The 25,864-nt window shown below is 53.5% G+C and overlaps 12 protein-coding genes across 12 annotated transcripts; 5 read left to right on the forward strand and 7 right to left on the reverse strand.

The window, feature by feature from the left end:
• Positions 1-452: 452 nt before the first annotated feature.
• PG985_008861 (uncharacterized protein) lies at positions 453-2,079 on the reverse strand (the record flags this gene model as incomplete). Its single annotated transcript, XM_066828629.1, has 4 exons — positions 453-838; positions 954-1,064; positions 1,298-1,686; positions 1,745-2,079. 4 exons carry the CDS (start codon positions 2,077-2,079, stop codon positions 453-455), a joined length of 1,221 nt encoding a protein of 406 aa, XP_066683541.1.
• A 405-nt stretch (positions 2,080-2,484) lies between these two features.
• On the forward strand, positions 2,485-3,619 carry PG985_008862 (uncharacterized protein; the record flags this gene model as incomplete). Its single annotated transcript, XM_066828630.1, has 3 exons — positions 2,485-2,886; positions 2,937-3,167; positions 3,353-3,619. 3 exons carry the CDS (start codon positions 2,485-2,487, stop codon positions 3,617-3,619), a joined length of 900 nt encoding a protein of 299 aa, XP_066683542.1.
• Positions 3,620-3,876: 257 nt separating this feature from the next.
• Positions 3,877-5,412, reverse strand: PG985_008863 (FAD binding domain containing protein; the record flags this gene model as incomplete). The annotated part of the gene is made up of 3 exons (XM_066828631.1): positions 3,877-4,114; positions 4,187-4,949; positions 5,022-5,412. 3 exons carry the CDS (start codon positions 5,410-5,412, stop codon positions 3,877-3,879), a joined length of 1,392 nt encoding a protein of 463 aa, XP_066683543.1.
• A 1,168-nt stretch (positions 5,413-6,580) lies between these two features.
• Positions 6,581-6,931, forward strand: PG985_008864 (uncharacterized protein; the record flags this gene model as incomplete). Its single annotated transcript, XM_066828632.1, has 1 exon — positions 6,581-6,931. One exon carries the CDS (start codon positions 6,581-6,583, stop codon positions 6,929-6,931), a length of 351 nt encoding a protein of 116 aa, XP_066683544.1.
• Positions 6,932-7,205: 274 nt separating this feature from the next.
• PG985_008865 (uncharacterized protein) lies at positions 7,206-8,181 on the reverse strand (the record flags this gene model as incomplete). Its single annotated transcript, XM_066828633.1, has 2 exons — positions 7,206-7,786; positions 7,854-8,181. 2 exons carry the CDS (start codon positions 8,179-8,181, stop codon positions 7,206-7,208), a joined length of 909 nt encoding a protein of 302 aa, XP_066683545.1.
• A 2,337-nt stretch (positions 8,182-10,518) lies between these two features.
• Positions 10,519-12,045, forward strand: PG985_008866 (SPFH domain/Band 7 family protein; the record flags this gene model as incomplete). The annotated part of the gene is made up of 1 exon (XM_066828634.1): positions 10,519-12,045. The coding sequence occupies one exon, from the start codon at positions 10,519-10,521 to the stop codon at positions 12,043-12,045; it is 1,527 nt and encodes a 508-aa protein (XP_066683546.1).
• Positions 12,046-13,278: 1,233 nt separating this feature from the next.
• Positions 13,279-14,493, reverse strand: PG985_008867 (uncharacterized protein; the record flags this gene model as incomplete). The annotated part of the gene is made up of 1 exon (XM_066828635.1): positions 13,279-14,493. One exon carries the CDS (start codon positions 14,491-14,493, stop codon positions 13,279-13,281), a length of 1,215 nt encoding a protein of 404 aa, XP_066683547.1.
• A 1,410-nt stretch (positions 14,494-15,903) lies between these two features.
• PG985_008868 (uncharacterized protein) lies at positions 15,904-16,600 on the forward strand (the record flags this gene model as incomplete). The annotated part of the gene is made up of 2 exons (XM_066828636.1): positions 15,904-16,287; positions 16,421-16,600. 2 exons carry the CDS (start codon positions 15,904-15,906, stop codon positions 16,598-16,600), a joined length of 564 nt encoding a protein of 187 aa, XP_066683548.1.
• Positions 16,601-16,848: 248 nt separating this feature from the next.
• Positions 16,849-18,756, reverse strand: PG985_008869 (Gcd10p family protein; the record flags this gene model as incomplete). The annotated part of the gene is made up of 2 exons (XM_066828637.1): positions 16,849-18,607; positions 18,671-18,756. 2 exons carry the CDS (start codon positions 18,754-18,756, stop codon positions 16,849-16,851), a joined length of 1,845 nt encoding a protein of 614 aa, XP_066683549.1.
• A 451-nt stretch (positions 18,757-19,207) lies between these two features.
• PG985_008870 (uncharacterized protein) lies at positions 19,208-20,350 on the reverse strand (the record flags this gene model as incomplete). Its single annotated transcript, XM_066828638.1, has 1 exon — positions 19,208-20,350. One exon carries the CDS (start codon positions 20,348-20,350, stop codon positions 19,208-19,210), a length of 1,143 nt encoding a protein of 380 aa, XP_066683550.1.
• A 792-nt stretch (positions 20,351-21,142) lies between these two features.
• Positions 21,143-21,811, reverse strand: PG985_008871 (uncharacterized protein; the record flags this gene model as incomplete). Its single annotated transcript, XM_066828639.1, has 1 exon — positions 21,143-21,811. The coding sequence occupies one exon, from the start codon at positions 21,809-21,811 to the stop codon at positions 21,143-21,145; it is 669 nt and encodes a 222-aa protein (XP_066683551.1).
• Positions 21,812-23,244: 1,433 nt separating this feature from the next.
• PG985_008872 (endonuclease/exonuclease/phosphatase family protein-like protein) lies at positions 23,245-25,333 on the forward strand (the record flags this gene model as incomplete). The annotated part of the gene is made up of 4 exons (XM_066828640.1): positions 23,245-23,923; positions 23,980-24,803; positions 24,916-25,123; positions 25,206-25,333. The coding sequence occupies 4 exons, from the start codon at positions 23,245-23,247 to the stop codon at positions 25,331-25,333; spliced, it is 1,839 nt and encodes a 612-aa protein (XP_066683552.1).
• Between the last annotated feature and the right edge of the window lie 531 nt (positions 25,334-25,864).

The following is a 25,864-nucleotide window of genomic DNA, read 5'->3' on the forward strand; positions in this document are numbered from 1 at the left end:
ATTTCTCGGCTTTGTACATTAGCTTTTTGGGTTGCATCATGGGGAAAAGCATGCAAAAATCGGAAAAAGGAGAAATCAAGTTTTGTATAACGAGCAGAAACCAGGCACTCTGTTTCAGCAGCAGGAAACGGCGAAAAACCAGGGGGGTCGCGCCGGCTTCAGATATGGTTAGGATACGGGAGGATGGCATGACACGGCAGGCTTTCCAGGGCCTAGGCGGGATTGGATCTTTGTTCAAGTACCCCTTGGACGCTCGTTACAACCATACAATGAAAATCTTTCTGATTACCTATCTAGCATATATCTCGAACTCTTTGCCAGTGACATTATGTACTATTCAGACCTATCTCTGACTAACATCTGAAATATCCTCTCTCTCTTGAGACACAAATGATCACCAATCCTCTATCTATTATTACTGGGTTACCAAGAGCTTTGATGCGCTGCGAGGATCAAGTTGGCTGATCCCCCCCTGTTCCAGCAACCACTTGAGGATCCAAGGGAGCAGTGACTTCTTGGGTCGTCTCATCCGGGCCATTAACGTTGCTCTCAACATTATCCAGTGTTGGGACTGAGCTAAAATCAGAATGTTGCCCGGCGAGACCATGCTCACCAGCAGAACTCGATGTACCGGTTGGCAAAAGCGCTGGGACTGGCTCTACGTGCTGTGGATTCCTGGGACTGGTTGATGATGATTCTCCAGGTGACATAGCAGCTAACGACGCTGCTTGTAACATCCTGGCCTTTTCTTCGCGCTTGATACGGTCTTCTCTCCTTTGCTTCTCGATCAGGTTCGCATTTTCCTCGCTTATCTTCCTGTAACGCTCATTCATCTCCCCTATTCTGTGGTAAGCCTACGTCCAATGTACTGGCCCTCGTCTAGTTGACTTCGAATTTGAATAACAAACATTGCATGTTTAGTCGGTTTAGAATGAAAACTATTGATGGCTTACCTCGGCTCATTATACTCCTGTAGGTAGGAAAGGCGCCTGGCATACAGATATCCGCAGCTTCTGATATGTACCCACCACCGAATACAACCTTGGAATCAAGGCTGTCATGCACTAGGAAAGTAGCAGTGGCCTTGACTTCAGTATCGGATGACCAAGTCACACCAACTCGTCCGAGTGGAACTAGGAACTCCCCCCTTGGTCCCAAATCAGGCTGCTCAGTATCCATCGGCTCGATTTTGAGCCTCAGCTCTTAACCAATTCTCGACGAATCCAGTGGTTATGAGAATCTGAGTCTAGAAATGCATCGATTTCTACATCAGGTTTATCTTGACCAGTATATATACTGATGGGGATTGTCAAAGGCTCGGCAAGGCGACTGGGTTTGCCCTTCTTGACGACCAGCGTGGTCGATTCGGCTGTCGGTGGTATTCCCTTTGGATCAGGTAATTCGCGGTTCGATTGTTTGGCTGGCTTTTTTTGTTGAGAATCGATCAAAGGGGCTGGTACTTTCGGAAGATTCAAAGTCGTATCTGTTGAGTCTGATTCTGTTGATTCTGTCGTAGAGATACTGCGTGTTTCCGCCTCAAGTTTCTGTGATATATCGACAATTGCCGCTTGGATCTGACTCGTCTGTGTCTGGACTGCTTGAAATATGTCAATGGATATTTGCTCAAGCCGACGTATCTGAGCTTTGATTCCTTGGATCTGAAATTCTAGTCCTTGATGTCTCTGGCTGGTTTTGGTTAGAATTATGAGCCAAAAGCACGCCAACGAGAAAAAGAATCGCCTACTCCTGAACTGCATTCAAGTATATGTGAATATAAGCCTCGACTTCGTCAGTTATGACCTCGAATTCCTTTGGTGATGGGCGGCTGAATAGGGTGTTCATCGAATTTTTGCCGTATTTTTGGAGTTGCTTCGTGAAGTCTTCGATGCGTTCCTCAAGTTTATGGATGCCACGCGGATCGATTCCATACTTCTTAAGAAATGGGTCATCCATGCGTTTCAACGCCGATAGACGCGCACCACATCTTTGTACCTTGGCCTGCTGAGTATCATACGCCGGCATAGTTCCAGCAATCTCGCTGAGACGCTCCACTAGCCCTTCGAGCTGAGTCAAATCCATATCGTGAAAGTATCAGGGTAAAAAAGAATTGGAGTTGAGGGGAGAGAAGATAAAGCCTTTTGTTGTGTGAGTTGAAGCTCGGCTGGTTTTACTCGCTGCCGCAGCACCTCACGGCGGGCGGGGAAGGCTTGCGCTCTTGTCCTCGATTGGACCGGGAGAATTGCAAACACCTTGCGCAACAGAGCTCAGCCTGGCTTGGAGGCTATGTCAATGTACAACTTTTTTGTTAGTTCATATCAATTCTCACGACTTCGCAGATGTTGATGCTGACCCCGGTTGCTTCAAACCAGAACCACAGATCGCCCCTTGCACTTATTACAGCAGATGATGCAGGATTCGACAACTGTATAGCGAGAGACATCGAGACGAACAGACCATACTATCTTCGAAAGCCCAAACGAAACGATGCAACCTGCGCCATTAGACCCAACTATTCCTCCCACTCCAGCCGCACTCGAGCGAACAGGCTACTCCTTGCTTGCCGAGCTTATCTCAAGTTCGCCTGGAATCGCTATATTTCGAAAGTTCGGCTTGCTCAACATGGTCAACCTACTTCGCTTGCAGGCGGAACTGGTCGCCTTGGAGCAGCAGCTCGACGTCGCCTGGACTGAGGATCGTACTGCCTCGACTGACAGTGAGGACAATAATCGTGACGCGGAGGATCGCCGTCTGTACGGTTTTGACTTTCGGCATATGCGAGAATGCAAGGATGAGGGCAAAGACCCGATTCAATTGGATTTACTAGAGGAAATTGGAAAGAAACTAGACGAATACAGTAACTACCTTCTCTTCCGCCTAGACCAGACAGTGAGAATAAAAAATGCTGACATGGATAATAAGATAGAGCACTTCAGCAGGTCTTGGCAATAGAGAGCGCTGTTCGTCCACTGCGTTCTGATCATAAGTTCCTAGAGCAATGGCTCCTCCATAAAAACTTCCTCCGGGGTTTTGAAAGCACCACATGGAGCACCAGAGACCAAAATCCAGACGACTTCATCACTATCGCACAGCCCACTGACAAGATAACATCGATGCTCAGTGGACGGATCCTCGATATGTACGATAAGGTGTTTGGGGGACGCCGAGAGGTCAGTAATAGTATACACCTGTTGTCTCTCCATTTCTTCTGTAGCCGGGTCCTATTCCCTTTCCCACCCCTTAGTAATGTCAGACCAAACACTCTCTCAATTGATCAGCCCCCCTTTCCCTGCAAGCTGACCCCAAGGATAACTGGTAGACCATCGATGATCACGTCCGTGCCTACAGCCCTCAGACTATATCGCGCGTTGGTTCCGCCGCTGTGGCCGCGCTGTCGTCCACGCTACCGACGCTGGCAATCCTAGCACTGTACTTCGTGAGAGACATGGTGACACGCATGGGGCTAGTGATCCTCTTCACCACAATTTTCTCCATCGCTCTAGCCATATTCACCGACGCTAAGAAGATCGAGATCTTCTCGGCTACTGCTGCCTTCGCCGCCGTTGAGGTCGTCTATATTGGCAGCACCTCAACTGCTAGTGATGGCGGCAGCGGTGCGTGAGAAGGGCGCGAAAGGGGGGATTGGGCTGAAGAGGATATATTGTGGGTATCTGTTAGATCTCTCGTTATGATGCTTTGGTGCCCAGAAGGTATTTACTGGAGATAGATAGCATGTTGCTGTTTCAATTTCAATTACGATTTCTAAGTATCATACAGAGATCTAGAACCAAACACCAATTTAAACCTTACTCATTGCGTCCTACCCAGTTACGTCATGCGCATTGAGCTCCTCTCATAGTCGCAGTGTACCATCGTCACTCACAGAAGTTGCTTGGTGAAGACGCCCGTAGGATCGTACTGCTTCTTCAAAGCCTTGAGCTTGGCGATCCTCTCCGCTCCCTTGTAGCGGTACTCGAGCGGATCCTCGCGGGAGGAGTTGGTGTAGGAAACGAAGGCCTCCTCGTGCGTTCCTGCGCGCGTGGCATCCTGGGCTTTCTTGTCCATCGCGGCAACGAACTCGTGGTTTGCCGTGTCGGTGTACCAGCTGAGAACATTGCTGTTTGAGGTTCCAAATCAGTACGATGCCGCATTATTAGAGAGATAAAAGGGACAGGGAGGATAGATTTACAGCCAGAAGTCCACCTTCTCATGACCAAAGGAGGTCTCGGGCTCTCTGTGTGCCTTGCACGGCGAGTGCCATTCGACGGTGTACCCGGAGCGGGCGGCGTCGGGGCAGTTCGCGACAAGCTCGGCATGGAGCTGGGCCAGCTTTTTAAAGTGGTCCCGGTTCCAGCCATCCGGCAGACCGTTCTGCGTGAAGCGCTTGAAGTCGCCCTTGGCGCAGACCCAGTCCAGCTGGTCGCTGTGCTTGTCGAACGTGGACGGGAAGAGGCCCTGCTGCAGCGGGCCGACGTCGACGAGCGGCTGGAAGAGCTTGGCTGCTTCGTCGGCGGAGCAGAAGACCTGAGGCGCTACCAGCAGCACCTGGTCCTTCAGCTCCGGCGGCGCCTGGACCACCATGAAGTGGCCCGCCGAGGCGTACTGGTTGTTCTGGAAGATGTTCTCCAGGGCGGCGCAGACCTCGTCGGTCTTCTCCGGGGAGAAGATGTAGGAGCCGCACATCCGTTGACCGTCGTCATTGCCAAGCAGGGAGTACGGGTACGTCTTGATGGTGAGCTCCGTCACGAGGCCGAAGAATTGGCCGGCGCCGCGGAGCGCCCATAGGAGTTCTGGATTCTCGGTCGCAGAGACGGTTACCAACTCCCCTTTAGCCGTGACGAGCTTCGCTGCGATGATATTCTCGCTGCCGTAGCCAATCAGCGGAGTATAGATACTGATGCCACCCCCGAGGTAGTAGGGGATAACACCGACCGTGTTCCCGTTTCCGACCGCTGTAAGAGAAGTTTAAATATGAAGATGGAAGGGGGTGGCCCTCAATGTGGTAATTGTCGCGGACTACATACCTGTGAATCGCTTATGCGGGTGCAAGGCAGTTTGCAGCTCCTTCATCAAGGTGCCTCCCTTGACTGTCGCCTCATGCGTACTGGTGTCCAGCGAGACCCCCTTATAGTGGCTCAAGTCGATAATAATGCCTTCTCGGCCAATGGTCGACCACGAGCTATGACTGCCGGAAACAGGGACGAACGGGATTCCAGCCTGTACAGCTATCTGGACAGAAACCACGATGTCGCCCTCCTCCACAGGCTGAACTATGGCAAAGGGTACTTTCACGTCAAGGTCCGACCAGCGCTCCATCGAAGCCTTGAACTCCGCAGCCTCCGGTTTCATCAAGAGCTTGGCATCTGTGGAAAGCTTTGCCGCAAGGGCTGCCAGAGAAGTGTGAAATTTACCCATGGCGTCTTTGGGCGATTTGATCTGTCGACGGTGATAGAAAGTGGGCGAGAGAGTGAGTGTATGTGCTGCACATCCGACACGATCAGAATTGCTGTGTGCATTTTAAACAATTCCGTCTAGCTGCGGCAAGGATGCCGGGAACGGGCACCAACGACTGCTTCCTGATTACTTACTACTACTAAAACCACTAGTATGGCGGGAATCACACACAAACCACATGTAGCGGCGACGGCGGCAGCTCCGCCGTCGTACTTAGCGTTAACTCCGATGCCTTCCAACTCGGGTAACACCCGTCAAGTACGTCGAGCGCCAAGGAATCAGATCTATGTAGTTGGCACCAGTCAGACCCCAGAAACCCCCGCCAACCTCAGGCCCGTAAGCGATCCCTTATGTGCGAGCCAGTAGTTAAATGCGGTTGGAAATCCGACTCATCTGCACCTTTCAGTCCTGTAATCTCTCGATCTTTCGCAAGCCACGTGTATGCATTTTAGATATGTTTCTATGCATAGGGGGGAGCCAGAGCATCCTGAGACACCGCGCCGAGAGCGACCCTAGCATGCGACTACATCGGCAGTGTGATTCTGCCGCGGATCCTCGCGACAATGACCTTTAAACTCGTTGGTCGCGACCGGAGGAAGGAACAGAGACAGAGGGAGAGGGAGAACGATATACCCGATGGCTTTATCATTGAGGTTTTTGGAATCAGATGTGAGCAGCATGGCTTTCATCCAGCCTCAGTCTCCGGCTTCCTCCTCCATCATGCAATAGTTTCCCTGATGACTGAGCCAAACTCTCAGTCGTACACCGAATCTTTCGAGAGCCGATGTTCGCGGTTGATGCGCGGTGATCTGTGTCGTATTTGTCGGTCGCAAACAAACACTGAAGGCCCAGGGGTAGCAGCATCTATAGCGTGTTACATGAACGCCGCATCTCGCGATACTGCGAGACACGATCACGCGGGCGACAGTATACACCGACAAGTATAATGAGGTGGTCTCTTCCGAACTAGTCCGTTACTCGAGCGGCACGTCATCACCAACTTACAAATACGTGACCAGTGACTGAATACCTACTCTATTGTGTGGAGATGCTTCCCGACTTACAGTATTCCCATTCAGAAACCCATCATTGCGCCCCACAGCGTAACCGCAATCAACCATAACTACATATGAAGCCCCTCGTCTTCCTCGCCGCCCTCCTTGCCTGCAGCTCCTCGCTCGCCGAGGCCTGCACGAGAACCTGGATGTACTACCGAACGCAGACGGACCTCGCCACGAGGATGAACACCACCACAGCCTGGTACGAGGCCTGGGACGAGGGCCAACTCGTCTGCAGCGGGCGCAATGTCACGGAGAAAGAGCCCTATTTCTCCAACCGGTTCGCAGACGGTTGGTGTTATGACTCCGAGTCCGCCATTTGGCTCTACGCCGGCGGCAGCACATCAACCGCGACCTACTCGTACGGCGGTAAGGCTTTCTCTAGGGCTTCCGTTCAAAAGCCGCACGAGTTGCTGTTCTAACCCTGCTAACCTGAGTTCCTGCTAGAATCGCCTAGCCATGACCTGACGATCGTGAACATGACCGGCGGGGATCGAGGGGTTCGCAGTAGCTGTGGCTGCAACCCCGACAATTGCACGACACTATGTTATGAATGGGAGATATGTTTCAATAGCGAGCAAGAGGACTGCGAAGACGACCGATGTATGTTGTGCGGAGTGGGGAGTATCAGTTGCCCACAATATTGATACGTTGGCCCTTCATGAGGAGGCATGGTTATAACATATAATTAATTACCTAGTTCACCTTAACCTTGACAACGATTGCCCACCCACTCAGACTTTCGAGTAAACCCATCTCGCTCCGGCATCTAAAAGCCACCTGTTCTGCTGTGACGTCCATTTGGGCACCTTCATTGCGTGGCCTGTAGAACCCCGGTCCTGTCGAGCCCGCCACGTCGCCCCCAGCTACAGTGCCTCTTGGTCCTCCTTCTTCAACAGACGTCGCCGAAGGGGTGGATGTAAGCATCTCCGTGCTCGCGTTGTTCTTGCGTCTACCAGAGCCCCAGCCCCAGCCCCTGCTCTTCTTCTGAGCTGGAATTTGTTGCTCTACGGCTTCCTGCACCGAGCTCGTGGGTTCAGCTCGTGTGATCCGGAGCGCTTCTGGTAGTTCGATATAAGACGCAAGGCGGTGCGCCATGTCTTCATCCTTGAACCAAAAATTGCTGGATGGATCGTCTCTCGAATCGTCGAAGGACGAGGACGTCCCAAAACGCCCCCAATCTTCAAACTCGCGACCTTCAACCCATGACTGATCTCCAGATTCTGCAAACTTGAAATCGTTTGGATTCTTGCGGTCTCCGCCCTTCTCTTTCTCGTCTTGTCTGAAGTCCACTCGCGCCACATAGCCTATCTCCCCCGCGGCGCTTCATATCGTCCAAGCCACTCAAGATGGCTTTCTCAGGCACTGCAGCTGCCGGGACAATGGTCAGGACTGCCAAAGGTACCGAGTGTTTTCTTCCCAAGTCATCAAGGAAGGCATCAATCTCAGGGTTTATATGATGATCCACCATCCATGCGTCCGTCTCGACCTGCTGTAGGTTTCGCAACTGGCGGTTCTGACGGATGCGGTCCGGGACTGCACTTAGATGGGAATGCAGATGTGATGTCCACGAAGCAGGTTGGGAGCTTCTACCCGTCGCGGAGCTTTCACTCGGGTTGGCAGAGTATGGAGGTGGTAGTTCCTCCGCCTCTATGGCATTGAGCTTATTCATGATGAATGTTCCGTGGACTGCGAGCTCTGACCCTTGAGCATGCGACTACCTACAGACCATTCCAATATATCTGTTTTCTCTTGATCGCAACAGCATAAGCGGCAGATCAGGGTGTGCGACCTGGGGGGGTTCTCGTCTCTGGAGCATGAGCAACGGTAAGAACGCGGGCTAATAGAGGAGGACCAGAATACTCTTATCAATTCGAGAACGTTTCTGGTCTGGGGTTTAGAAGCCTCTTCGCAAAGGTACCGAACCAGGTTGGCTCATGTGACTTCCAGAAACAAACTCAAATGTGCTTGTTGCAGCTGTCGGGTTTGATGTTAGATTGGAGGTTGAAGTACAGCCACGGGAACGCCGAAACGCAATAGGCAGGCCCGGTGCTAGTGACGTCGTTTCTTTCGGGAAAGCCAGCGTTTGGTGACGGGTCAAGAAGGTGAAAACTGTTGCTTTGACTCACAGCTCGCGAGGAGAAGTGAGCAAGATTGCAAGAGGTTTGTGTATCTGCCTACCTGTGTGCCTTCATGTAAGCCACGTGCCTTAACAAAGCAACCAGACAAGCCGCATACCCGGCGAGCAAACCAATCAGAGGGAAGCTGGTCTGATGGTTCTATCATCGGCCGCATTAGGAGTGGCTGTGTCTGATAGCGAGTCTTGGCCGGTCACCGATCACCCCACACGGTACCGAGGCTCTGTTCCCAAACGTCCGGATTGTCAACCTTGAATGTGGCTCATCTCGCGCATCGCAAGACATGAGATTCCCTAGCGCATAGTAAGCATATTAGCCTGCAGTCACAGTCAAATGGACAGTGGAGGCAGGAACATGCGGGGAATGCGCCTGGAGTACATATGCAGCATCTCATCGAATGCGCAGTTCGCAGCAATTGATACCTATGCTAAGAGTAGGCAGTAGGTGTGTTGCCTATTCCAAGCTGGCAGGTTCGGTTCGCCGAGTTCGCTTGCTTCGCCGCTCAGCTAAGTGGGGAGTTTTTCGGATCATATCACACAAACCGTACGAGCTGGGGACTATCGACAATTACGCCGTGTTCGACTGCGGGGCCGAGCTGAGCGCCAAGATGAACTTGGCCGAGAGCGAATACCGAAAGGACGCCACTTGCCATGGCATGGATGCAGCTCAAAGAAGCAATTCCCGTTACTGATACCGGTTATTGCAAGTTGGGCAGGAATGATGCCTAGGAGTCCTAGAGGTGGAAGGTGCATTATTGTGTGTAACATGACCTGATATGATGCTGCTGACTTGATGCCCTACAGGAGCGAATGGTGGCAAATGTTGCCCCCTTCAAGTAAAGTGCACGCTGGACTCCGGTCCGCGTATCGATTAGATAAATCCATCAGGAGCTATCTTGGATGTCCGCGGAGTCGCCTGAAAATGCAGTGGGAGAGAGGCATGTAGATGCAATTGCAAGCTGCGGCGCAGTAGTTCACTTGTGGGTGGTGGCTGCCGAGGGCCGAGTTACCCTTGGAAGTTTCGAAGCTACTGAACAACAGTGGATCTTAGTTGCAAGATCCGGCGGCCGATGTGGGGAATATATCCTCGCTAGAAGTTCTCCAGAACGGAAAGAACGGGGCAATCCGGAGCGTCCAACCTAATATTGAGGGTTCAAGACAATCAGGCAGGCACATTTGAGAGCCTTGTGACCAACATGCATAGCCCCTTGCCAGCGCCAGGTACGGCTTGGCGGGCGAGGCTGGAGTATCAGCAATCATTCCAATGAGGCAGGGATGTCTATCCATATGGCATGTCTTGCAGCAGTTAGGCGTATCCGCGAGCGGGCGCAATGGTTGGCCGGTTGGAGTTGTGTGAATATATAAGTCGCCTGCAATCCAGCTTCTATTGCTGCAATCCAGCCAGAGCATATCGTAATATTCATGGAAACCAGATTCGTGACACCAGAATCACGAACACACCTAACCAACACCACATCAACACGCATGTAGTTCAGTGGCTACATGATATGTACTTGCACCACACACAACCTGCTCTTTCCTGGTACTTTGTTACGATCCAGGGGTCATTCTTTGTTTGCAGGATAACCTAGCCACTTTACGACAACTGGTAGACCGCAAACCTTCTCACGGTTGCCAAGCTCATTGTTCTTTTTCTCGAAGGCAAATAAACGTAAGTTGATTACTAGGAATCTCGACTTGATTACTAGGCACATATTTAAACCTGCCTTCTTCCCCGCCCCCAAGAGTCCATGCGAACGAATAACTTCTGACACCAACCCAGTTCATACCTCAGTGCTGTGCCGGTAAAACGCATTGGAGCAGCATCTATTATTCTAATATACCCCATCCAAACATCCATAATCCGCCAAGATGTCCTACAGAATCGCCGCCCCCGATGAGTACCTTGCCATTACTGGCATGGGTGTCTCCAACCTGCTTATCTCCAAGGCAGCCTGGGTATGGCCCTTTCAGCGGTGCCGACGCTTCAGCGTCCAGCCCCATGACTATGCTATGAACTTGCAAGCCATGACCAAGGAGAAACTTCAGTTCCTCCTGCCCGTCGTCTTCACCATCGGTCCGGACGTCAACAGCCGCGGCGCCAACGCCAAAGGGCACAAGAAAGTCACACCCCCAGCTCACAGCCGTGATGGACATAACCCCATCCACGATGAGGACAAGGGCGACGCCTTGATGAAGTACGCCATGCTGCTTTCTGAGGCGGAAACCGATAAGAAGGCTCAGAACACCCATGGACTGGACCAAATCGTCAAGGGCATCATCGAGGGTGAGACGCGAGTCCTCGTCTCGAGCATGACCATGGAGGAGATCTTCACGGAGCGTGAGGAGTTCAAGCGCCGCATCTTCCGCAACATCCAGGTGGAGCTAGACCAGTTCGGCCTCAAGATCTACAACGCCAACGTCAAGGAGCTCAAGGACGCCGTCGGCTCCAACTACTTCCAGTCGCTCTCCCAGAAGGCGCACGAAGGCGCCACCAACCAGGCCCGCATTGACGTGGCCGATGCTCAGCTCCGCGGTAACGTGGGTGAGGCCCAGCGCCACGGCCAGCAGGAGCGCGACATCGCCAAGATCAACGCAGAGACGGCGGTGGCCAAGACGGACCGGGACGTGGAGCGCGCCAATGCCATCGCGAACCTCGAGACCAAGAAGACGATGCTCGACCGCGACGTCGAGATCTCCAAGATCGAGGCGACCCGCGCCACGCAGTCGCGCGACGAGGACCTCAAGCGCGAGGTCGAGGTGAAGCGTGCCGCCGCCGAGCTCGAGCGCCTCCGCGCCACCGACGTCGTCAAGGCCTCGATTCAGCGCGAGGCAGCGCAGCAGGCCGCCGATGCCAAGGCGTACCAGGTAACGGCCGACGCCAAGGCCTCGTACGACAAGTCGGTGCGCACCACGGACGCCGGCGCGTACAAGACCCGAACCGACGCCGAGGCCTGGTCGCACGCCGCCATCACCAACGCCGACGCGAAGTTGCAGAAGGAGCTGAAGGAGGCCCAGGGTACGGCCGCCAAGGCCGAGGCCTACGCCAAGATGGCCCAAGCCTTCGGCGGGCCCCAGGGCCTGCTGGCCTACATGATGATCGAGAAGGGCACATACGTCGAGCTGGCAAAGGCCAATGCCGATGCCATCCAGGGTCTCCAGCCCAAGATCAGCGTCTGGAACACGGGCGCTGACGCTGGCGCCGGCAGCGGCGACTCTGCTCAGCGCGACAGCGCTGCGACCATGCGCAACGTCTACCAGATGCTGCCGCCGCTCATGACCACCATCAACGAGCAGACGGGCATCACGCTGCCCGAGTGGCAGTTCGGCCGCATGGCCGGCGAGATGAGCAACGGCGGCGGCAAGAACATACAGGGGCCCAACGGGGAGAAGCACTAGGTATGTCGCTCACGGGAGCGGGAGATCAGTGTACACTCGGACATATGAAATGAAGCCCCCCAGCAACAAAGACGAAGCAATGGGCAGTACTGCTCCGGTTGATGGACTCGACTACCTTGGAATCGAATCGGTGGACGACAACACGATCGTTTCGAACTTTCCTCCTGTTTTTCTTTGTCTTCAACAACAACAATAACACCTCAACAACCGCCCCTCGAGCAGACGAACTTCCGTCTTCTTGATCCTTCTCTGTCCCTCATGGCCATTTACGCATTTACGCATTCTAGGTGTTTCGTGTTCCGGCCTCATTTGGAAGGCGCCATGGGATGAAGGCGTTGGTTGGTTGGCTTCTCTGTCGTTTCTCACATACCCCTATACCACTTTCTGCTTCTTATTACTGTAGTCTCTAGTTATCATGATTCGATAGACATGCTTTATAGAATAATGCGACGCAGTAAACTGAATATCCCTGATCCGAATTGATGTGATGATCAATCGTTGGCACTTGACATGCAGTAGTAGAAAACCCCAGCTTTTAGGTGGACAAGCTTTGTCTAGAAGCTCTTTTCGTTAATCATTCACTCGTGGTGTACGGGTCTATCTATCGGAAGTAAAACCATGCTGGCAAAATTGTTACTCGTGCAGGGTAGCACGCCCCTCGAAAACCTCAAACTTATGTGCGTTGAAAGTTATGTCTTGTCAAACCCTCTCCAAAGACGCTGACTTCGTCCTTGCCAATTCTCGAACTGATGTCGTTCCCTATTTCCCCGTCGTCATAACCCATGATATGAAATACCGATGCGAATGCCAAAGCGATTCTCAAAGTATACAAGTCGTGCTGCGTATGCCCGTCGCATACGATCCTTTCGGTACCAACTCCGGTACAATGTCTCGCAGATGAACGCCCAATGTTTTCTTTCGTATAGCCGCATCAAAAATCCCATTAAACCGCGAAAAACGTGCAAAATCCAGAAGCCGCGAGGCTCTTTGTCTGATTGATGCCCCTTCCGTTTTTATCTTGTTGGAAAAAATCAACAGATCATCCAGCCCTTCGTAATCTTTCGTTCTCTTCATTCTCAGCATTCCTCGCAAACTCGCGCCAAGCCGCGCTGCGAGCCAACACCACTGCTGGAGTATCCTCAAGTTCACCACCACCACCACCTGTTAACCCAAGATTCAGCAACCAGTTCCCCAAAGCACGCAACTCTGCAAATTATTCCAAATGTGCATGGGCTATCGGACAACGCCAACCCTACCTTCCTCAAGACACCTTCTCTTCCCAATGTTTCCGTCGCGACTCGACTCGCGGTCCTCGGAGAAGCTCGCGTTAAGAACCTCTGTCAGGACATCGCGTCTACGCTTGGGAGACACAGACTCGGGAATAGGTGTAAGGGTCTCTTCTTCGAACATCTCCATATTATGCTCGTCGAAGGGGCCCGCGACCTCTCGACCGAGGGCCTGCCCAAGTCGCTCTTTAAGACCCATGACAGGCCAAATCGGAACGCGCGCGTAGTCAATCTTGATCTGCGCATCGCCTACCGGCGCCTTATGCGGCTCGTGGAACATCATCATTGAAGCACCTGGAACGGTTGCTGTGTAGACGATGAAAGCGTCATCTTCCTCGGATGTCGTCATCAAGCGAACCTTGACGTCTCTGGGCGCGATGTGCGCCCCTCTCGGGCCATCACCATACACTGACTGCTGGGCCATGGCGATGATGACGGCAACGAAGTATTGGTCCTCGTCCAAGTTGCTCGGTATCAAGTTCTTGGAGCGTAGCATCTGCAGCCGGTGTACCGGGCCATTGTATGATCGATTGGGTCCGGGCGCTATGCGAAAGCAGTTTTTGCGAATGTGGTCGAGATTGCTTCGGCTGACATATGCCAGCACTGGCGCGTCGCTGGCGACGTTGACGTGCATAGATGAAATCAGCTGGCTGGCCGACCGATTTGACGCCCAGGTTGTCGCTGAATCAAATGACATCGCAGCATCCGGATGCCTCCAGAGAGCTTGACACCGAACAGCTTTTGGGTAGAAACGGCCACCGAACCGCAAATCCAACTCTGCGCACGTCTTAGGTTTCGAGAGATGGGTTGGGAACAGGGTGGACATGACATTTCGAAGGGCGCGATTCTTGGTCAACATGTTGCGCGGCGTCTCGGTGGATGTTAATGTGTCTAGGTCTCTGCCTAGGGCGACAATCGTGGGAGAAGTGCGCGGTGACCTCCGCGGCGAATGCGTGGATGTAGGTGTTGGCGTCTTCTGTGGCGGTAGCTGTTGGAAGCGGCAGTTCAATAGCTTTGGGTGTAGATCGGTCCAGCAGATGGGGAGAACGAAGAGGGAAGTGCCCTGGTAATCGTGAAGAACATCCCAAAGCGAGCCGACTTCGGGAGTTGTGTGTTTTCTGCGCACCTTGCGCGACCGCTTCGTATCTATTATGGTGTTCATGGTGGCGGTTGCCATCTCTGTATGAGCTTTGTGCTAGTCGGGAGTAAAACGCGACGGGTGTCTATAAAAGTCAGGACCTTGGATACTGATGGAGGTCAAGCTTGGAGAATATCCGGGAGGAAGAATGCAAGGATATACTTACTAGTCCGTCTTTATGACTGAATGTTCAGAAAAAGCAATCAAGGTGACCGCCTGATTGGGAGTTTGTGCTCAGGCACACCCCTTGTAGCTGCGACAATTGGAATGCTATGACGCGCTTGGACTGCCAGGGACTAGAGTGCCTAGATTGACTCGCGCAGTTCGGGTGTAATGAGTATGTACGTGTAGGTAGTTATATTTTCTTGGTAAATCGATTGGGAAAGGATAATGATGGTCAGATAAGATATCCCGGGGAATGATGGTAAAGACTTGATCGCGAATTGTGTGCGTGCATGTGTTTACTGTGACGAGTTCGAGACGCAGATCAACCAGGGAGAGCGGGAAAACGAAACCAAAGTGAAAGACCTGGAGAAGGGTGGATGTGGGCGCGACGAGGGGCGGCCAAATATACACACAAAAGAGGGGCGTGTCGCTCTGCTTGTGTCGATTCGCGCTAAATCGCCAGATCACGTTACAGCTTTTTCATCAATTTGAAAGGTACGAAGTACTTCGTCCGGGACTGTTGGCTGTTAGGCTCCAGTCCAGGATGGTCCAGGATTGGGGGATTGGGGGGTCGGACGAGACGGTGACGGATGCGAAGAGGGAGACACAGCCGGAACACAAATCAGTCGCTGGCAGGCTGGCACACCTCTGGGCGGGCTTGGTACCACCCTCCGCGCTTCCGCATAAAACCGGCTTTTCTGTTAGCGACGCATGACCAGGAGTTGGTGTGTCCGAATCTGACTGGCAGCGACAAGCCCCATCCACCCATGTGTGGCTGCCTAAGAGAATCTGCTCTTGCCTTAGTCAGCGAGGTACTTCCAGCAAGTACCGAGCGTGGCGGTGAGTCAGAGCCCGGGCCGGCAAATAACCGAGCAGGGAAGTGACGTCTCTCACTATCAATTTCCCAACCCCGAACCGCCGCTCCTGTTAGGGCGGTTGTGTGGGGCCAGCGTCAGCCTTGGGCCAACAGCATTGAAGCAAGGAGCCCCTCCACTGGACGAGTAGCAGCCCCCCAGTAAGGCAAGGCAAGCACCAAAGGAGAGCTCCATCACTTACGTGTAGTACACCACGATACCTTCAACCATAGCCATTGTACAGCTTGAGCATCACCGACGATTTCGGTGACATCTCGCCCAAGATGCCGGTAAGTTAATATTACACACTACAACCATCCCCACTACACAGTCTCGATTACAGCCCCCCGATGCCGACAATGCAACCGACTAACTCGGCCCCCTGGCGGGCAATTATTATTAGGCCTACAACTCCATGTTCAACGAGGACCCCAACCCTCCGCGCCTGATTGGCAACGTGCCGCTGCTGCCGCTGCGGACCAAGACGCGCGGGCCGGCCTACACGCTGCCGTTCCCCAACCCGCCGCTGGCTCCCCACGAGTCCCCCGACCCGGACGCCGAGTCGTACGACATCCTGGACGAGGTGCTGTCGCTCTTCCGCGCCAACACCTTCTTCCGTAACTTCGAGATCCAGGGCCCCGCCGACCGCCTGCTCATCTACGGCATCCTCTACGTCAGCGAGTGTCTCACCAAGATCCGCCCCCAGCACGGCGTCCGCGACGCCACCAAGGAGGTCTTCAACACCGCCCTTGACACCAACTTCTCCATCCCCGGCGACCCGGGCTTCCCTCTGAACCAGGTGAGTTATGATTCTTTGGGTGAGATTGGTTGTCTGTATATGGTTGCAGTTATGGCCAGTTAAGACTGGAAAGGGGGGATATGAGAGGAAAGAGATATAATGCCAGAATGTTGGGAAACTAACAATAAGACAGATGTACGAGGCCCCGCGGGATCGACAGGACGCCGAACAACTGCGGCTATATCTCTCACAGGTGCGACAGGAGCTGGCGACCCGGTTATTAGCAAGAGTATACGAGGAAGGCGGAGACGGCAAGCCGAGCAAGTGGTGGTTGAGCTTCACCAAGAGGAAGTTTATGGGAAAGAGCTTGTAGAGAAGCAGCAGCATCCGCAGCGAATCCACGTTAGATTGTTAAGGGATAAATCGAATCACAATAAGCACCTCCCAGATCGCAGGTCAACAATTTGTATTGTGTTGTGTACAATGCTGGCAAGGCTCTATTAAGGGGTATCATGATTTATGATCTATGTACAGACCAAAGCCAAGGTTTGGACGTCTCGGCCTGATCCCGCTCGCCCAACATCATGCCTAGGCATGTCTAATCCTTTCTTTCGACTAAATCTATCGAGCGGACTTGCCCTTCTTTGTCCTGCCTTTACCTCTCGCTTCTACCCTGCCCTCTGCAGGCTTCACCCGCCACGCCGTAAAGATGTAGCCATCAGCGCCACCTTTGCTCGTCATCAAGGGATGTGTCCGCCCAGGCAAGACCTGCCACTTCCGTACCCTGCTCGTCTGCAAAGCAGCTCCGAGCACCAAGGACGGGTTCAGTGGGAACTCGTCGGTCCCAGCCCACTGCTCTAGCTCTTCGGTGGTCTTGCCGATGGCTTCCTCAGGTGGATCAGATATCCAGGCCGCCCGTCGCGCGACACTGTAGCAGTCCATCAGCGCGGTCAGCGGTTCCGGCGTCTGCGAGTAGATAGCGATAGGTGCACCTCCGGCCAAGAGAGGTACGGCGTGGCGCATGATGGAGGTGGGATCCATAGTGCTGGCCACCACGAGGCCCGAGAACCCGCCGGCCCGGGTGCGGTCGACTACGTGGCGGATACGTGCCCATCTGCGTCGCTTCCGGTGATAGTTGCCCCGGCGGTTAGCCTTCCAGGCCTTCAACTCGTCGGTGTCGACACTCGGCGGTTCGTTGGCGTAGGTCGAATCAGCCGATGGATCCAGCAATTGTAACCAGGACAACGTCATCAAATGTCGTGCAAGCGGATGTGTGAGACTCTGCGTGGGGTTCGTATTATCAAAATCGTAGTAACGGAGGAAGCTGAGGTTGGGTTGAGAGTTGTGATGTAGGAGCGTCATCGTGTTGCGATCCGCATAAGGAACGGTCATGTCGTCCTTATGTCTTGGGTCTCCTGTCGGGTACTTAACCCGCTTCGTGACGATATGTTCTTGACCTGAAGCGTCGCCGGCCACAGGTGGTTGCGCTTGCTCCGCGGGTCGAGCCTGTGGTCCACTATCTCCTTCACCTTCAGCGGGCTCGGCCTGGCTTTCCGAGTCTCTCCGTCGTTTTTGTGCAGGGTTGATCCCGTCCTCGTTCTTCTCAGAATACAGAACACCCATGCGCTCGGCCATGGCCGCCACAAGCAGGCCTCCCGTATCATCAACGACCAACCAACGACCAGTAGTGTCTTCAGGCTTGGTAACGGCTTCCACGCCACTTGCGGCCGCTTCCTGCTCTTCCTCGTTCAGGCATCGTGACTCGCCGCCAAAGTGCACGTTGGCCCAGCATCCCAAGAGACCAATCATTTCCTCGCGCAGATCCATGATCTTAGCAGGGTCCTTTTCCTCCAGCAACCAATAGTCTAGCATCGACACATCGAGGGGCAGCACGGAGAACCGGCGGATGTACTTTTTCGTCTTCAGCAGCTTGTACTTAGCGAGCGAGTACTCGGTCTTTTGGCTGATGGCCGAATGCGACAGCATGAGCTTGGTGATGATGTCGCGGCCGGCGTCGGTGACGTCCTTTTTGAGCTCCTCGATCTGCTCCATGGTCAGGCTCTGGCGCGCCTCGGCGTCCAGCTCCGCGCGGTCCGTCTTGGCGACGACGGCGCCTGAGTCGGCGTCGACGAGAGCGTACTCGACGCCCGTGGGAACCACATCTCCGATGTCGTCGCCCTCGGGGCCGGGGCTAGCCGAGTCGGGGGACAGGAACGAGCTCGAGGATAAAATATCGCTGTACAGCTCCGAGGCGGGCACGATGCGCAGGCGATTGAAGGTTTCGTTGTCCTTCTTATCCTCCAGCTCGTACGTGATGTGGTATGGTCGGTGGATGATCAGGTTGCTTGGGAAAGATCCATACTTGCCGAGGGAGATGGTCCTGTGAGCAAGAGTCAAGGTCAGTGGTGGGGTGGGTGGCAATGGTAGTTCGGAGAAGTCTTACGAGTTTGGCGTGAGCTGGAGCACTCTCAGGTTCTCGGATGGCAGCTTGATGGCCACCCAGGCGTTGGGTTCTACCAGCGAATGCATTGTTGCGCTGGTTACCGAAATACAGAACGAAGGTCTGGATGTTCAGATAGAAATTTCGTAAGTTTAAAAAAAAAAAGATCGGCAGCAGGTAGCTGCATAATTGAGATGCCCCACTCCTCCACAACGTGGGGTAATAGTACGGCAGCATACCTCTCTTTGCCTTACACGCTGCTGGTTCTTCTCGATAATTAGACTTTCACTTCCATAAAGTTGTCTGTACACCTACCTGCGGCCTGTAAATACAGCATAAATCGAACATCATACATCCAGGATATTTGAGATTCTACCTAAAATATCACTTATCAGCAAAAACTAGATAACAGTGGTCGTGGTGACTCTCAACTGAAATTATTCGAAGGGAATGCCACATCTGACGTGTACCTAAGCTATGTATGTACTTGATGGTATCTCCCCAAATGCTGTGTTACCTAGCGGATGGGCAAGGAGGCAATCAGTTGCACGCATAGTACTCATTCGGCCAAAATATTGTCTTTCTGTTCTCGCCCTTTGCCCATCGAATCGACGTCTGATTGACACCGTTCCGCATTTCGCTCTTGGGTGTAAACCCCAGCTCTTTCCCGAGTATCCCTAGCGCTCCATGCACTTCGGGATTGGGATCCCAAATCACAACTTTCAGCAACTTTCCTTCCCACGAGAGAACTTCTTCCATCGCGCGTAATAGGAGCTCCTCCAGTGCCTGCTTTGTCGAATCGGGATTTCCATACCCAGGCTTCACCCGCAGGATCTTCAGCTCCTTGCGGCTGAAATCCTGATACCACAGGATCCATGTGTCGGCCTCCCCGCACACAGCCCCTACGGCCTCGACCTCCCGCCCCTCGCACCAAGTGAGGCTTTGGAGCTTAGCCATTTCCTGATACCACTCCAGCTGCTCAGGGATCGGCAAGGTAGTAACGAGGGAAGTATCCGGGGCCAAGTCGTAAGCTTCGACTTGCGAGCGCAGCTGCGCGATGTCGCGGTTGCAGAGATCAGGCATCTCGTCCGGTCCGACCAAACGAGTCGGCAGAGACTGCCTCTTCTCGCGGTTGCGCTGCAAGGCGTCTCTGCTCACGCCGGACGGTAGCTCGAAGCTCACTTGCGGCGCGGGCAGCAGCTCCCAGCCGAGCTTTACGTAGAAGGGGCCGACGCTGGTGTAGAGGGTTGTCACCGGCGCGGCGCCGGGCCCGTCCGCCCATTCCCCGGCTTTGCGCATGAGGAACGAGGCGAGGCCGTGGCCGCGGTACTTCGGGTCTGTAGCTACCATACTGATATCGTAACCAGTCGCCTGCTGCACTCGCTCGCCGTCTCGTATGAGCACTTTGCGCCGGATTGTACGCAAAGAAGATGCAATCTCATTAGGCGCATCGGCTCTGTAGAGACACCAGTGCCGGTACCCCTTTTCACTCAGGAGCGGCAATTGCTCGAGCTGCTTCTCAGCAGCGACCCAGAGATCTTCGGGGACCGACCGCACGAACGTGCGGCCCGCCTGTTTGAAGCATTCAACTCGCTGCTCCGGGGATGCTTCGCCGAAAACAACCTTGATGGGTCCATCGGTGGGCGTATTGATGATAATACGGTCATTCTGGCTGGCCATCATTTTTCTTCCTGCTTTGATCCGGATTCTATTCGAAGCAAGCAAGTCAATAACGAGGTATGCTACAAATTCAGTCACCGCTGCCTGGGAGAACGGCTTATTGTTCTCTTATTTGTTCGGCAGTGTTGCCTGAAAAAGGCATACGTGGACGAATGCGTAAGCACGCGTTTTGGGAAGGAGTACACATATGATATTAGCCCGGCCCGGAGGATCCTGTGTATGAACTTCGCAATCTATATAGATATACGGCATGATTTTCGGCCGACGGACAGCACTCGCATATCGGAGTCGCATTTTGATCCTTCGTTCGGGCTATACTCCACTCTTGATGCGTCAAGGAAATAGAGGTAGGTAGTTCAGGGTGGCAGCGTCTGTTGAAGAACACGGTATGTGTCCTAATGCCAGCCATGCCGATAAGCGAATTTGGCAGCTGAGCCGCAAACGCGTGCTCTGATGGCCGGTTTATCCACATGACCATAAGAGGAGACATTTACTAACTGAATCAAGCAGGTCATTATGCAGCGATGTCGGAAAGCATCAGATACGTTTTCAATAACAGACTTCAGGAACGATATCTTGCTTGGTGTCCGTTAATCAGTTCATTAACAACTGCTAAGCGCGAGCACTCGTCATTAGTCTCTATATGTCTTTTGATTCGTGCAGAAGCAAAACCGAGAACCCGGAGCACAACATACTCAGGGGTGAGCGCACCAGACATCTTTATCCACGCAGATCATCCATGTCTTTTTCACGAACTCGCCGCAGTTCGCAAACACTTTCCAGCACCACCCTCCCTCAATAGTATCCCTCTAATTCGTCCAATACCTCGTTGCAATACTGGTCCGCAAGCTGGTTCTGCTGCCGGGGAACCCAGACGTAGCGGACCGAACCGAGCCTCCGGACGAGGTCGTCGAGCGCCGACGCTTGCTCGATCAGGTCCCGATTGGCGACCTCGCAGCCCCGGGCGTTCTGCCATCCGCTGTTGGACCACTTGTAGACCCACGTGGTCATGCAGTTGACGGCGTACCGCGAGTCCGAGTGGATGCGGACGCGCGCGCGCGGGTGACCGTTCAGCTGCCCGTAGCGCTCCAGGGCCCATTCGAGAGCCATGATGACGGCTGTGAGCTCGGCGCGCTGGTTGGTGGGCTCGGGGTTGAAGTAGTCGGCATAAGGGAGCGCGAGGGTTCGGTATTTGTTGGAGTAGCGCTCTTTCCAGACTGCGGCGGCGGCGCCTAGGACGCCGTAGTCTTGACCGTTGCGCCGGCAGCCGCCGTCGACATGGAAGACCATATCATAAACCATATTGGCAGAACTTTGCGGCGCAATCACGAGGTCCTGGGGGAATATGTTGAACACGAGGTCTTTGCGATGAGCGTCCGCTTTCTCCGAAACGACGAGCTGGCTCCCTTGTGGTGAGATGGTAAATTCGTATTGGTCACCTTGGATTGTGAGTATAGACGGCATGGAGACTTAAGAGTTAATGCACCGTTGACCAGCTTCGCAGTGATTGTCGAGACGTGTAGCTGGGCTGGGTAAGCTGTTGCTTTCAGAGAAACATCTTTTCGACGAGAACTGAGTTAACCAAACAACTGGCCTTCTATCGGCCTGAGTAGGAGCTTTCCAGATCTCAGAAGCCTCAAGCTGCTTCTCTCCCCGGTCGCCTTTGGTGCCTGATACTGGGTGGGCTGTGGGAACCTGAGAATTTGAAATCGCCCGGCAGCGGTTGGCCGCATGGCCACATCATATCACGGCTTAGACAGGATCTTTATTTTCCAGAAGACTCTGGGAAGATGAGTTCTTTGAGTAATCGGGCAATACAACGTTAATAAGTAGCCAGTATGCCCTTTTTTCGTAACAAATCTGGTGATGAAGTTCCTTTGTAAGTATCGCTTCGCGAACCTCAGGTGTCCCTGACAACGAGACAACGTCGCCATGATGCTGATGTTGCCTGGAGCTATGTCTCAGCCCCTTTTAATCCTCTAAGTCGGAATCAATTTGTTTACGAATGCGGCGCATATAGGTACGTCTATGTGTCAGAAAGTATTGGCTGATACAAACACCATTAAGTCTCTGACCAGATTTCTCAGTCACTCTGTTTACCTTATTCACCTTACACAGGGTCTGATGAGCAGAGTGACCATTTCCCATGTACGGATGACGAGGACACTCATTGAGATGCTAGGGGTATCTTCCAATCCTGCGGATATATTCGGCCTACTCGTTCCAGGTATCTGCAAGCCACACACTGTTAGATTCTTCTTCGGATGAGGGAACTGTATCATTGAGCGTCCCTGGGCAGCATATTCGTACGGCGTCGTTTTATCAGCAGCAGAATGCTCTTCCTTGAGTCAGTTATTGCTCGATATCTCTCGTTGCACCTGTCCCGTAGTAGCCAATGCTACACTGCAAGATCGGCACTAGGGGTATCCCAGGAACCCCCAATGGTACTGTTGCCAAGCTAATCGCCAAGATAACCTAGGTCCGAAAAGCAGCCAAAACTAGAGGTGCACCCCAGCTCTCAGCTGGCCGGGGACCTTCGATTACCGGGAATCTTGAGAAACGTGCCAGACGTCAATCATCTTGACTGGTTGCATCTAAGATGCCTCGCCCAGCCCAGCTGCCTCATTCGGCCTCGCATGTCCGATTGCCTAGATCGACCACTGACCTATGAATCTCATTGGCCGTCCTGTCTTGGCGAACTGACCGTCCACTTTTCATCTCCGTGTGCCGAAGATACGGAAATGGCAAGCCAATGCATGCTGGGGGTTCAATGAACCTGCAGCAATCGATACACATATATCAATGGCTTGTTCCAACGTACTCGACGCCCCAACCCAGCTTGGTTCTCGCGTTTCCTTAAAGACCAATCCGCCGGAGCCAGATACTATCGAGCCACCATGAAGGGAAGTTCTCTGTTATCGTGGCTAACCGCCACCTTGGTCGCCAATGTCTTGGCACTCACTATTGGAGAAATCAACGGCGACCGATTTTTGTCGCCGTATAACGGGCAAGACGTCACCAACGTGACGGGCATCGTAACGGCGAAGGGTCCCGAAGGCCTCTGGATTCGATCCGTCAGAGAAGGCTCCGACGATCGCGTCTCGGACGCCGTCTACATCTACGGCTCTGCGCTCGCTCAGAACACCTCCATCAACACGGGAGATGTCCTCGTGCTGAGTGGCAAGGTCAGCGAGTATAGGTCGAACAAGGACTACCTATATCTGACAGAGATCACTTCACCGAATGTCGCGGCGATTTTGGAACATGACAAGCAAGTCGTGCCGAAAGTCATTGGCAAAGATACCCTCAGCCCGCCAACCGTGCAGTATACGAACCTGGACGAAGGCGATGTATTTGCGGTTCCGAACAACAAGAGCCTTGTCTCGGTGGCAAACCCCGTCTTGCAGCCGGAGGAGTACGGCTTAGACTTCTGGGAGAGCTTGTCGGGCCAATTGGTCACAGTTAAGAGTCCACGAGCTATTGGTAGGCCGAACAGATACGGCGATACCTGGGTTGTGGGTGATTGGGCCACATCCGGCGAGAATGGCCGTGGGGGTTTGACCACCACGCCCAAAGGTGCGTTTTATCATTAATATCAAGACTTAATAGTAGAGAGCTGATCGAAGTCATAGACAGCAATCCTGAGGGAATCGTCATTGGCACACCCCTGGATGGCTCCAAGAACCCCACCGATACCAAGCTCGGGGACACACTCGAAGATATCACGGGTGTGGTGTACCAAGCGTTCGGCTTCTACAGAATCCTGCCGTTGACCAAGGTCACCGTGGTGGGCTCTCAGGAGCCTGCGCTGCCACCCGCGACTTTGCTTACCAGCGACGGCGTGTGCTCCGGCTTGACCATTGGCTCCTACAACATCGAGAACTTCTGGCCGGGCGACACAGCCCACGTCCAGGCCGTCGCGCAGCACATTGTGGACTTCCTGAAGACGCCCGACCTGATCTTCCTCCAAGAGGTCCAGGACGACAACGGGGCGACCGACGACGGGACCGTGAGCTCGGACATGACCCTCTCGACGCTGGCGGCCGCCATCGAGACCGCAAGCGGGGGCGTCGGGTACAACTTCACCTACGTCGCTCCCGTCAACAACCAGGACGGCGGCGCCCCCGGTGGCAACATCCGCACCGCGTACCTGTTCCGCCCGGGCGTCCTGGTGCTGCGGGACCCCAACCCGGCCGATTCGACCACCGCCAACGAGGTCCTGCCCGGCGGCGCGCTCAAGTACAACCCGGGCCTGATCGACCCGACCAACGCGGCCTTCACCAACAGCCGCAAGCCCCTGGCCGCGGCGTGGCAGACGTTGGACGGAAACAACACCTTCTACACCGTCAACGTGCATTGGGGCTCCAAGGGCGGCTCTTCGTCCATTCACGGTGATGCTCGACCCCCTGTGAACGGCGGTGTCGAGGATCGCGTTGCACAGGCGGAGGTTACGGCAGTAAGTTTTTGTTCCCCTTAAATATTTCTTGTCTCGCCAATTCGAAGTGTCAAATCATTATGTGCAGTTCAACTCTTGAGACGGCTCAATTAACTCCCCCCCTTTCTCCCAGGACTTTATTGCTGCAATCCTGGCCGAGGATCCTGAGGCCCATATCATCTCGTCGGGCGACTTCAACGAGTACCCGTTTGTCAAGCCCATCACCGAATTCGAGTCGCAGTCTCGGATGGAAGACCTGGATGTCGTCGCCGGCATTGACGTCCTCGAACGCTACAGCTATCTGTACGACATGAACACCCAGGAGCTCGACCACATGTTTGGTGAGTAATCGGATATCTATTTCATGATATTCTCAGTCTGGAAACAAAGAACGCCCTACTAATAACTCTCGACGGTAAAAAGTGAGCCCCGCGCTGGCGAAAACGATGCCCCAGTTCGAGCACATTCACGTCAACACGTGGATTGCCTACGACGATATGGTGTCGGATCATGATCCGAGCGTGGCCAAGATGAACTTGTGCAAGTATTAGCGCGACTTCGATCCGACAATTGAGTAGAATATATGTATTTGCACCACCATTTTTGCCAAGTTACAATCCATTGAGGGCGCGTAATCAAGTAGGTTATGGTTCCTCCGGCATTGGCCCAAGTGATTTTGGCCTATATATTCCAACTTCAATCACGAGACTTACCTCGTCGTATGGCAGCTTGTGGGAGCGACAGCCGAATCGATATATACTATGCAGTTTTCCAAATGAGTTTTGGAATGTTGCAGAAGCCACGGCGTTGTCGTTGTGATGTTTGGTATCACCAGGCAGGGTTGACGAACAAAATCAAAGCACTTGCCATTGCCGAACCACTTGATTTTGTATCACCTCTTCATGAGGCTCAGCGTTTAAAAACAAACCAATTCTATATGTAATGCCAACTTCATAGAGCGTATTTGTCGATCAGGCAGCACCCATTGCTATCTATAGGATCTACGGCGAGCCGAAGTAGGCAGCGACGCCACAGGAAAGTAGTATGCTTGCAGAAGGGGCTGTTTCTTCCCCGCATTGGCG

The sequence above is a fragment of the Apiospora marii genome, assembly GCF_038362585.1.
Source record: "Apiospora marii strain CBS 49790 chromosome Unknown utg000005l_segment0_segment0, whole genome shotgun sequence".
Classification (NCBI taxonomy): Eukaryota; Fungi; Ascomycota; class Sordariomycetes; order Amphisphaeriales; family Apiosporaceae; genus Apiospora; species Apiospora marii.